This window comes from Diadema antillarum, unplaced genomic scaffold (genome assembly GCF_040938485.1).
Source record: "Diadema antillarum isolate AM-2024a unplaced genomic scaffold, OU_Dant_1.0 scf00000109, whole genome shotgun sequence".
NCBI lineage: Eukaryota > Metazoa > Echinodermata > Echinoidea > Diadematoida > Diadematidae > Diadema > Diadema antillarum.
Genome location: NW_027270998.1, coordinates 799,994 through 812,691, shown reverse-complemented (window position 1 = coordinate 812,691; position 12,698 = coordinate 799,994). Strand labels below are relative to the sequence as shown.

General features: G+C 37.2%; 1 protein-coding gene across 1 annotated transcript in view; it reads right to left on the bottom strand.

Annotated features, from left to right (window-relative positions):
* Positions 1-1,512: 1,512 nt before the first annotated feature.
* The window catches only part of LOC139719351 (uncharacterized), a 93,852-nt gene continuing 82,666 nt past the window's right edge, over positions 1,513-12,698 (bottom strand). Inside the window, exons 15-19 of the mRNA XM_071630766.1 lie at positions 12,295-12,368; positions 10,295-10,315; positions 4,787-4,872; positions 2,554-2,693; positions 1,513-1,793 (exon numbers count right to left, since the gene is read on the bottom strand). Coding sequence (XP_071486867.1) covers positions 1,513-1,793; positions 2,554-2,693; positions 4,787-4,872; positions 10,295-10,315; positions 12,295-12,368 — 602 coding nt within the window. The remainder of the gene's footprint in view (positions 1,794-2,553; positions 2,694-4,786; positions 4,873-10,294; positions 10,316-12,294; positions 12,369-12,698) is intronic.

The window sequence follows — 12,698 nt, the reverse complement described above, 5'->3', positions numbered from 1 at the left end:
ATAAATCTGACTCATACTGAGGCATGTAGGAATTCTTATTCACTATATACTACAGACAACCATAGCAAAACTAAGGAAGTTAATTGAGATGAAAATTCAATTTTATTTTCTATCTAACTCTGTCTCAGAGGGACATATCTGAACTTGAGATGGTGATAGTAAGACATTCCAACAAACGCTACAAGTTCAGCCACACTTCGTTTGCAAGGCCAAAAAACAGCAGTGTATTTCAGGAAAAAAATACTTGATTGTCGTATAATACTTAGTTATTATTTTCTCTCTCTCTCGATCTCTCTCGATTCTTTGTTCTTATATTTTGCTAAATTTGACTTTCTCTCTCATAGCACATATTGCTTATACAACAATCGTATATGCACACACAAACACACTGTTGGTGGGCTACAGATATTTTTTTGTCTTTTTCAGGAGTGTGTGATGATATGAGATGAACGACATTGATCTTTATAAAAGAAAAATATGATTACCCAACAGTCCATCACTTAGTTTCTATCTCTCTCCCTCTCTCTCTCTCTCTCTCTCTCTCCCCCTCTCTCTCACTCTGTATCTGTCTGTCTGTCTGTCTCTCTCTCTCTCTTTGAACATTGTAACATCTCAAAATATCAAGAGTTCAATTCTTACTAGAGAGAGACTCTCACAAACAGGAGTTTTAAATTACTGAGAGAAATATCTCCAGATGCCATGTGTCTGTTCTTGCTGGAGATAGAATCTATCCTTGGCTGATGGAGCAAACACGCAGAGTTTTGCCTCGGACACCCCCCACTACACTTATCAAAATCCACCAGAGCTTCCTTCATCATCATTTGGCAATAGTTTGTCTGATACAGCTGATGATGAGTAACACAGGCTCCAGATAGAGAGAGTTGAACAGTGGAAGTAAATCAGCACACTTGATGAGCAAATGACGGCGTTTCATTTCCCTCCAAACATTGATCACTGACGGCCTGAATGAATGAGTTTGAGGAGTTTGAGAAGTTTGAGCGGGATGAGTTTGAGAAAGCTTGGCCACCTCATCAAATCTAATATCACATGTCACTTATAGAGTCCAGAATCAAACTCTCAGATGACAAGCCCATCCTCCTCCTCCTTCTCCAAGCTTGCTCTGGTGTGACTTCTTCCCCTCTTTGTTGCCGAGGGATTTCGTCACTTTCGTCCTCCACTTCATTCGATCACTAGAAATACTAGAATGGCAAGTTAAAACCTTGGTAAATTACACTATTTTTTCTCTTGTCTACATCACAGTCCTGGAGCAGTCCCTCAGACTGCTCCCTGATGACCTCAACATCATCTTCCAGTGATGCAGTCTCATCAGCTCCTGGATTAGACAGAGATGCTGTTTATCCATCTTCTGTTGATGGGGACTTCATGTTTGCAGCACATCACATGAGAGAGGAAGATGTGAATGTGCATTGAGAGATGATACCAGTCACTTGGGATATGCTACCCCAGTGGTCTCAAAGGGGGGTGGAGTCAAACCCCCTCAGAGGTTAATACTCACTCCACCTCCTCATGCTGGTAGTGGGCCTGAGGATGATGCTGCTGCTGCTGTTGCTGCTGTTGCTGGGGATGCCTGGGCCGTGCGAGGGCCGGGTTGACCGCGCCCGCCCGCCCAACGTGGCCCCGGGGTGTGGACGGGGGCAGTGACCTGGGGCTTTCCGAGTCGGAGGCGGTGCCGAAGTTGAACTCGTTGATGTATTGCCGCCGCATCTGGTTGACAGGCGAAAGTTGCTCAGGGAGCTTGATCTCATTGCGAGGGTCCACCATGCTGTGGATTTCTGTGATGCATACCAGGGTAAAACAGAGATGTTACAACTTGCGAGTAATACAGATAAAACTTACAAATGTAAACTACTCAGAACTCCTCAACTTTACACATCAAAATGATGAGAAAGTCCTCTCACAAAATAAATGATATTCTTTTACACCTAAATACAACTGAGAAATTATGCACTTGTATACAAACTTCATTCTGAGGGTTTTGAGGACAGCCAGCTGGTACTGTTGTCTTGACCTCCCCTTCATAAAACTATAATAAAAACATAATCTTCATCATAAAACTGTTTATCACACTCCAAACATTTTGTTTTTGAAACTCTTTTAAATTGGCGATGATACTGAGCATTAGGTTCTTCAATTTGATTACAATACATCAACTGTTTACAGCAGAACATGTGAAAGCATTCAATAAGAAATAAGATGAATTTATATATCATGTCGAATGTTAAACTGTTCATTGCCATAAATGACATGACTCAATTTGCAATTTGCTAAAAAGGGCGTATTTTCCATCTTCCATGTGTTTGGTATACGTGACATTACAAGTTGCTAAATTGAAGACAGTTCTCTATTTCGACCAGATCTTTCCTGAGTTAAGTATTAATAAATCTCCACAGTATGGTATGGCAGAGACATAACCTTCAATTTGATTTGGAGATAGACACATCAATGGCAGTTTTTACACAGCATTTCTCATTTATTCCTCAATAAGTGGGAGAGAAAGAATAATGAAGAGGGATTCAGTCTAAAGTAGTTCACCTTCTAATCTCTTCTCCATCTTCCGTAAGTTCTGCAGGATGCCTGCGACCTCCTTGTTGTTGGTCTTGAGCAGCGGAAACTCGGAGTCCCTCAGGACGCGAGACAGTTCCTCCTCACTGGCACCCGGCTGCTGCAGCTTCCTGCAAGAGGACAGATCAGAGGACCCAGAAGCTTTTTAGCAGACACGTGCCATGCAAACCTCCTTGACTTCTGAATCAAAATACCACAGCTCACACTCTGTAGCTCTCTCTATTGCAGCTGTGAGATTTGGTGGTGCCCTTGTGAAATGACTCACAAAATGCTAAAATCAGCAGTTCACTCTTGCACACTCCATCTAAGTTGGTCTGAGTCAAAGTATCACCAACGTAACAATCATATAAAAGCAATAATGTAGAAGCAGAAATGTTCACAGTACATTAATTTTCGTATATTTCACTCTACTTTTGGCTAGTGTGCATTTACACTGTAAAACCAGTGAAAATCACACTTTTCTCTGCATACGTTGAATGGGTTGATAATTGCTGAGCACAATTTCAAGAACCCACGAATATGTTTTTGAGCCACTAAGCGTGAAATATTAATTGCGCAAGAATATTGACTTTTACAATAACGAGAACGATATTCATGGTGACGATGGTCACATTAATGATATTATCATCACTGTTATCACAATCATTGTTACCACCATTATCGTCAACACTGTTGTCATCATTATTCATAATTACCATTATCTGATTCATTGTTATCATCATTATTTCTATCACCATTATAAAACTGCCATTACCATAACAGCGAATGACACACACACACACACACACACACACACACACACACACACACACACACACACACACACACACACACACAAACGAACAAAGTAACAGTCTGTTTACAGCTACAGAAACCCCTTGAAACATTTCACTCATCATTGAGCTGTAAATCAAGACAGGGCAGCATCAGATATGCAGTCATGCATGGACCTTGGAAACCTAAAATATCTCTATCTTTCACTGATCGACATCCTGCAGCAGCAACACACAAGGATTCTAGTCAGGATCTACAGAGATGAAATCAGTAATGGCACTGTGTATCCTAAGATGGCCATCAGTGACGACAGTCTACAATATCACAGACATGAAAACTCTACAGAAATAGGTCAGGATTTCCTCTCAAAATGTCTTCTTGGGTTTTTTTCAGGTTCTATCTCTTGCTGTTTAAAACTTTTTTCTTTTTTGGGGGGGTACTTTTTTTGTCTTTTTTTTTTTTGTTTACAGCATTTTTGCATTGAAATCATTTCTGGGATAAAGAGATTTCAGATGTTCCTTGCACACATCTCTTAAGGCACACTTCCTCTTTGGATTCTGTTCCATCTCCCCCCCTCCCCCCTCCCCCCCTCCCCCCCCCCCCCCTCCCCCCCCCCCCCCAATATCTCTTACTCTCTTTCTCTGTCTCTTTCACAATGTGATGCTAGCCTTCAAACAAGCATGAGTTAAAAACATCTTATCAAAAGTCACACACAAAAGACCAAGTGCAGACAAAAGTGTAGGTTAGGGATGACACATTATATGACATGACATTTTGATAAGGCTAAAATTGCAACCAGCACACTGACTGATGGATTCGCATGTAAAGTCCTTTGCTTCGTAGAGGATTGACATACACAAGGATTAAAAAAGAAAGACAAAGAGTGATGCTACTTTACTAGTGGAAAATTGAAAGTTATTGTTGTTGTTGTTGTTTTTTGTCAAGCTTTGGGGAGTTTTTTTTTTTTTTTTTTCTCCAAGGAATGAACCATTATGGGGCCATGTGTCATTTTTTATTATCAGAGGTGATATAACAGGGGAAGCCAGAGTTGAAGAAAATAGAATTATTGAAAGAAAATTTGCAAAACCATATCACAGAAGATGTTGCATGATATGTCTGAGCAGGCTGCTGAAATCAACACAAGAAGATCACTTCAATTCAAATACCAATTCATTTTTCTTTTACCCTTCTATTTTCTGGTTACAAACAACATCTGTACCACTCTTGCACACTTTATATCTATATCAATACTTTCTTTGAGCCTCTGAGAAGTTTAATACCAGCAAAACAAAAGTTCCACCTAGTATTTTCACACTCTGGGATTCAAACAAGATTTTAACTGGCCAGAATTGCAGAAAAAACAGATAGAAAGGGAAGGACCCACAAGATCATAATAAAGAAACTGAAATAAAGCAAGAGTTCAGCTTACTTGAGTTTGAAGGCAATCTTGTCCGCAGAATCTTTCATCTTGATGGACAGGTGGTGGATGGAAGACAGTACCAGGCTGTCAAATGACTGCAGGAAAGGATTGGGGAGAACAAGATGGAGATTTTAGATTCCATCCACCTGGGGAAGGCATTTTCTGTAGGGCGTTTAATTACGACATGTAGCAACATGGGCTGCAAAATTTATCACAGTTGAAAAAAGGAGGAGGAGATTTCTTTTAGAATGAATGATGGCTGAATGTTAAATAGTTCCCTCTTGTGTAAAACACTCTACCAAATTGTACATTTTCCATTTTATTCATAAAAGATGAAGCGCTAGTGAGAGAGCATTGTTCAGTGGAATGAGCTCATCTACCTGCAACAGGCCTGTCTAGAGTCTGATAAGTTGCCCATATGTGTTTTCTGAATCTATAACTACAATAAACACTGTAACCAAATGTCACACTGTTGCTAGGTAAGGCAAGTCTTAGGTATCTCTTAAGTCATTTTTGGCAACATCATGGATAGCTTTTGCATAGAAAGCATGCATATAGAAATTAAAGGCATTTGCAAACCAGTTATGGAAAGTAAGGAGAAGGAAACTGCTATGAGACACATTTCTTTCTTCTCCAACATCCATGGAAGAAAGAAGAAAAATATGACCATATTCTGCTATCCTAAAATCAGGAAATCTTGTTACTTGAAGCATTCTGCAGAACACTAGCAAAAGCTTAACAGATGTTTCATATCCCCCAATGTCAACAGAAAAAAGAAGAAGAAATATAGATTCTGCTAGCCTAGAATCCCGAAATCTTGTTATTCAGAGCATTTTTCACTACACTGGCAAATGCTTCACATTAATACTACCAAAGGAGGCATTTTCCCCTCCATCAACTTGGCATGCTCATTATATTGAGTGTTTCTAAAGGAATACATGGATAATAAGGTCACATGTCAGGCACAAAGGTAATGAACAATGCCATACTCAACTACAAAGTAAAAACACAAGAAAACATATCCCACAACTGATATATAACATGTAAGATGCACTGTAATATCTACACGGTATCCAAATAAAAGCATGCTTTCATGAAATTAACAATTGCTAGGGTTCTTTCACAGAGAAGAACATAACTAAAATAATCTCCAGATGCTCATGACTGAAGACTCTCACATATGTAAATGAACACCATCATGAAAATAAACAGAAGCTCTGCATTTGGGAGGAAATTCAATATTTGTCTTCTGCATTTCATCAGAGAGTGCAACCTGAAGTCTTTACATGGTATAAATGCTTCAGAAATGTATCCATATTTTTTCTCCAATTTCCACCAATTTCCAGTGCAATTTGTAATCTAATCCAGAATCAGTGCTGACATTCTTGTTTATGTACATTCAAAAAAAAAGAAGTTGAAAAGGATGGACAAGAGGCTTACAACATGCTACATTTGTTGCAACTCATTGGCAGTTATGTGTCACATGACCCTGCCTGGCCTCTCCTATAGAGGACAGTATGACCTTGTCATTGAATCAGGTTACAGAGTGTCTGCCAGCCAAAGGCACAGTCATGTGAACTACAAGTAGTAATTTAAGTTGAAATGAAGCCAAGGTACATTTTACAAGCAATCTTTGTTTTTTGTTTTTGTTTTTTCTCTCTTCACACTAATTCAACTTCCAGTCACTATGAAGATTACAGGGGCAGAAATGCATTGTAATGTTATGGCCTCATGCAGAGTTTGAAGGTCCTGCCCTGTTTTTGAAGGTTGAGTGGCAAAACAAACATCTACATACCCCAATGAGTACCAAAACAAATCTAATCTAAACTTAAACAAAAATAAGATATACCCACAAGCATCTTTAAACAGTTGTAATAATACACAAGTTAAAGACATTACCACAAAAAAAAAAAAAAGTACTAGCACAAGTCACCTTCAATACACCACTTTATTAAATCATCTAGGCTACAAGAATATAAAGCACTCCTTTTGCATCAAGTCACTGCAAAAGTCTACAAAAAAGAACATATACTGTATACACCATATATTTTGAGGTTTTTATTTTCGTGAATTTAGTGAGTCGGGTGCCATTCGCAAATTTATAAAACGCGCAAAAATGTCAATTAACTCTTATCCCTACATGAATGCGACCTGCACGTGTACATTTCTCTGTTCATAACTGTGCTCCACGATCGTAAATTGAACCACTAAATTGTGGAGAAGTCCCAAATTCACGAAAAATTTGACTCGCTAAATGTATGGTGTATACAGTATTTTGACAAAAGCAGTACAATGCTCATTTTTCATGCATTAGAAAATACTTTGCGCATAGCAGATGCAGGGAGCATAAAAAACAGAGCATCTTTAAGCATGCTAATATTTGTTATAAAGTAAAGGCTAAGGCGCATTCTGTCAGTAAGTCATGGAGAACAAATTCAATTGAATGCTTATGAAACGTACGTGTACTTCTGCACATATATTCACATGTGTATTCATGCATGTGTGTACATGTTTGTACCTGTATAAATGCATGCAGGTATGTATGATTTGTGTATGTACACTATATGTAGGTATGTATATGTATGCATCCATATAAGTATCATATGAGCATGAATGTATGCCTGTTGAAATTCAGGCATGACAATACGTACATACTTTCAAGCATTCAAACTTTCACACGTACATTATATTGCAGGTGTGTAGCCAAGCAAAGAGTTCTGCCTGGCCGTATCTAGGCCATACTGTACAGTGGGCCAACGTGACACATTCGCACCTAGTCACGCGGCATCACGCACAATGCACACTAGCAATGACATCATCATTAAACTCGCAACAAACAACTGACAGCTGCACAAGAATGGCACCATTAACATGACAACGAAAACAAAAACAGAAGCAATTTGCGTGACATGAGCGATGACTGAGAGAATAATGGAAGGGGATCAGCAAATGCTAGAAATGGTGCTTGAAAAGAGCGATAGTTACAATAGCAAAAATAATATTACACGACAATGTTACACGCAACTTAAAACTTTGCACACGGACGAACAAAATTACTGTGTCCATCAATGGGAAATGAAAAGTCAATTAAAACTGAATGGGGTCCACACAACAGCCAGCACTTTATTCTAATCAGGCTTCTTTTTCCAAACAAAATGAACACTAAAATACATACAGATATAATTGTTACTGATAGATAATCATTGTTGTTTCAATAGCCCATGAATATGTTTATGATAGATATACTGTACATATCATTCATTGTTGTCACTCAATGATAGTTCTGATGATTGTGTATGAAAACTGCACAGTTATGGGCTTTATGAATTTAAAAACTGCAATGCTTTCTTTGGAAATACGAAGATGATTCCTGTTTTTTTTAACCTAGCATTGGATACAATTATTGATTGAGAGATTCCTCACAGCAAACTTTTTATCACGAAAGCACTCTTTTGCGAACACTACAGATTTTGATCTTAAAAAAAAAATGGGAAAATTAACTCACATTGTATTAATGGTAATTGACATGAGATGAAAAAAGTGTGAACTTGACAATAAGGTCAACCCCAGGTATCCAAATTTGTTTTCTCGGTTCTCATGTTATGTTTTATAAAGATATGGACAGGTTTATTTCTCACAATGTCCCTCCGGCTAGATGAAATGAATGGTATGCTCTACTCACTGGCTATAATCTAATTATCATAATTTCAAGCAACACTGAACTTGAGCTGAAAGATGACCCTTTCTGACCCTTTCTGACCTCTGAACTCTAAATACAACAAGTGTCTCATAAATAGGAGCAAGGCAGCTACATCAAACTACACACAACCTCTTTTGAGTCTAAACTCCAATTTTTCTGATCTACAAACATGCATACACTTTGTGACAATTCAATCCCCAAGATCAATAACAATTAATCTTGCGATTTAAACTTTGGTTTGACATGACATAGACACTATCCATTTTTTAGGCTTCCTCTGACTTAAATACCTCTCCATGCTTGAGTTGGCATTGATAATCAGAATAAAATCAAACACATCGGACCAGAAGAATCTTTTTTCCTCTTTTTTTTTCTCGTTTTTGATCTAATATGAGTTTTGGAAGTCATTTCTGTTTTTCAGTGTTTTAAATGAAACTGTGATATTACTAGAAACCATATATGCACATAAGACAAGGCAATGGTGCCATTACTTAATAATTATTCTCCTTTTGATTTGCACAAAGAAAAAAGAATAGAATAGAAACCATGTTTTTCCCTTAAAAAAAACAAAACAACATTACCAAATCTACAAGGCTAATGTAAAGGAATATATATTTCCTTTTAATCTCATGTTAAGCATTTGAAGAGAATAGAGGAAAGACTTGTCCGCAGGTCTATCGGAGGCTTGTAAGACAACTTTAAAATTCCATTGCTTTCTTACTGCATGTCTGATCTCAGTGTAAACTTCTGAAATTCTGTTTATTAAATTTACCTGATTGATTAAAGTTACCTTAAACATGAGTGGTATTTCACTGTCAAGGCAGGAGGCATCTAACTTCAGTGCTCCCAATTTCCAGCAAAGTTTATTTGGCTTCAGGAAAACCTGGTCTACTCTATAAAGTTGAAAGTACTTTTAAAGTTTCTACAGCATGAAAAGAAAACATGAGTTCCTTCAAATGCTTCAGCCATATACCAGTATTTAGCATATGATACGGTATAACTTATCTTGCTGCTATAACATTTGTAACTAAATGTTGTGGACTACTGATTGTATGAGCTGTGATTGAAGGGAATGTGTAGCATGTTTCTGGGTGATTGTCTGAATTGCATTTATATTGATGAACACTTCTTCCACAGGTGCACATGAACATGAAATTTGTATAATTTCATGATTGCGTAATATTGAGTATAAAAGTATGAAGAAACATACAGTTACTGACTGTGCCCTGTCAAGCAACTACATGATTTGTCATTTTTTTCTGTCTTTGCATGACATTGTTGGATAGTAACACTATGAATATGTATGAAAACATGAAGTATGAAGTTTAATTTCTTGCTTTGCTTCAGTTTCAAGTATTTGCTTTTTCCTAGCTTTGATCACTAACCTCTTGAATTAACCCACCAAAGTAGGTATGGTAACATTCAATGAGCAAAAACACCTCTCTCATAAGTATCACAAACTTTATATACTTCATATCTCAAATAATCAAACCAGAAACACAAACATGATTGATGCATTTCATGATTCACAGTTAGTCTGTATGGTTGTAATACGGGGTCATGTCTCTTGCAGTCAGGGGCTACACTACTTTGAGGTTGTTTTTTTTTTTTTTCATCCAGTTTTTCCTTGTTTCCAAAAGCAGCAGGTTTTTACTATCTGATGAATATTAAGTGCACTGATGAACAGATGATGACTGCCTTTAAGAGTTTGCTGTGATGAAATGGCCATGCTAAAAAAAACCATTCATGCATGAGACATGAAACTGGGGCCCACAGAAGAAAAAGGAAAAAAAAATATCATGCGAGGGGGTACTCACTACATAATCCTGATCCTGATTCTACAATGATCCAAAAAACAACAAATTTGAATGGAATGAAAAACAGATCAAATACAGGGGTCAATGTACATTATCACACTTGCCTGGTGGCAGAATTTGCATCAATACAGATCATATCTTTATCATAAAATAATCATTTTTTTTTTCTTACTGATACAGAAATACAGATGGGCATTCAGGTGGAAGGTACAGCCTCGCAACCCAAATTTTTGCTGTGTTTTGCCGTTGTTATTTCCAGTGTTGTTAATTAGTGAACCTCACCCTGCACACGTTGCCACGGCGATGCATATGATACTTTTGCTCATTCAAGGCCAACTCAGATTTGCTTTACCTTGTAAATAAGGTAGGGAGAGACACCATAAACCCTAGACGCCCTCAAGATTAGCTAGATCAGAGGAGACATAAGCATTTTCTGTGGTCATTTCTGTTCGTGGACCCGAATTGATCTCAGCGAGATGTACGACAAAAGAGATTAATACAACACAGAGAAGGCAGTGCCCTGCTGGGGTGTTTGTTTTTTGTTTTTTTGGCTGTAGACGAGATAGCGTCTTCTCGCTTTGACAGTTTAGAGGTAAGACATGACTAACACACCAATAAATAACGGGGATGTGGTTACATGATTTCAAAATGTACTTCACATCGAGCACATTTATGGCATGTACGACCTCTGCCTCAGACACATCACCTATCAACAGACTTGGGCATTGCATAAAGGTTGCTGAGGTTTTCCACAGGAAAAAAGGACGAAGACTTTTTGGTGTATTAAGTTTAGATCATGATACAAAACTGAGGATAAGAATCTGATTTTTTTTTTCAATATTATTGGTATGAGTGAAGACAAAACATAAATAAAACATAGAGAAATATCTGAAACAAAACAGGTACGAACAGAAAAAGTAATGTATGGCTACTTTTCTTGTCTGGAATATTATGAACTGCCACGTACCGAGTAATTAACGGTTGGATTTTAGATCTGTCCAAAAATAAGTAGATTTTATATGCAATCCAAATCAAGACTGAATGATCAATGCTATAGTAGCCTTAAGAGACTACTGTGTATTCTACTTGACTATTCTACAACAATCCATGCACAAAAGGGGCATTGTATGAAAGAGAAGCAAAAAATAATGGAATAACCTGTCTCATGAACACATTACTCGCAGACTGAATGCATGAGTGAGAAAAAAAATGCAACAAAGTACAATAAAATCAAAAACGTTTTGCTGTAATATTGTGCATCAAATGAACACCAAAATGCACAAGGCACCACAGTCCCAGGCATTCAAATATACGTTGGTGTTATATATCATGTCTCCGCAAAGGAAAATTGCACCTGAATAAAAATTGGTGTTTAGGCTCTTTGAAACATCTAGTTTGTTCCAAGACTATACAAGAACTCAAATCAGCATAGAAGCTTGCTTATGACTTTTAGATAAATTTCGAAAAAGGCCTCCCAACTTAATGCCATTTTTTAATGGTGGCAATATGCTCAGTGCCGTTACTATATGTCAGTCACAGTTACTTGATATTATATTAAGCATCTTATGCTAAGAAATAGATTTATTCATTGCATAATATTCAAAAAATGATTGACTATTAAAATACTACTTCTACTTTGTCATACATTTATTTTATTTCTTTTTTAAAGATACTATCTAATAAACTTCATATGATACAAATAATAAAGAAACTCTAGAAAAAGCAATGTTGTCTTCTGTAAAAGCTGAACTCAACTGATGAAAAAAAAAAGCAAATCAAAATAAGCCAGGGAATTTGGGAGGAAATGTGGTGTTAATTCAAGCAAAAGAAAGCAACAAAAATCATAAAAGATATAAATTAACTCTCAAAGCACTATTTTACACAGTTATCTGTTACAGCTTTGGCCGCAATTTAATGTGAATGCACTGGGGTAGTCAAGAATTATTCTATAATATTCATAGTTTGAATTTTTGAGGTGAAGAAGCATGGGGGATTGTTACCTCAGACTTGTTCCACTGCTTCTTCTTGATGTATCCTGGTGGACTGCCTGGAAGAAGCCCTTGAGATGTTTGATCTTGAAGAAATGACGCAAAATAACAACATAATAAAAGAAATTTTGCTTGTATTATTCTCCTATTTTCACCAAAAATGTTGGCATGGAAAGATTTTTTCATAGAGATTTTATGGGATCTTAAAGCTACATTGCATCACGTTGTGATTGACATTGAAAAAATTCACATTCCTATTCCTGCTTTTCAATACAATATATGTAATGACAATAAAAAAGCTATGCAGACCAAAATTGGTATGCATACACATCATCAGAATAGTTCTGGGTCACGAATCATATGTAAAGTTGTATCATACAATAATCAATTAATCTTCACATACAAGGAAACTACTT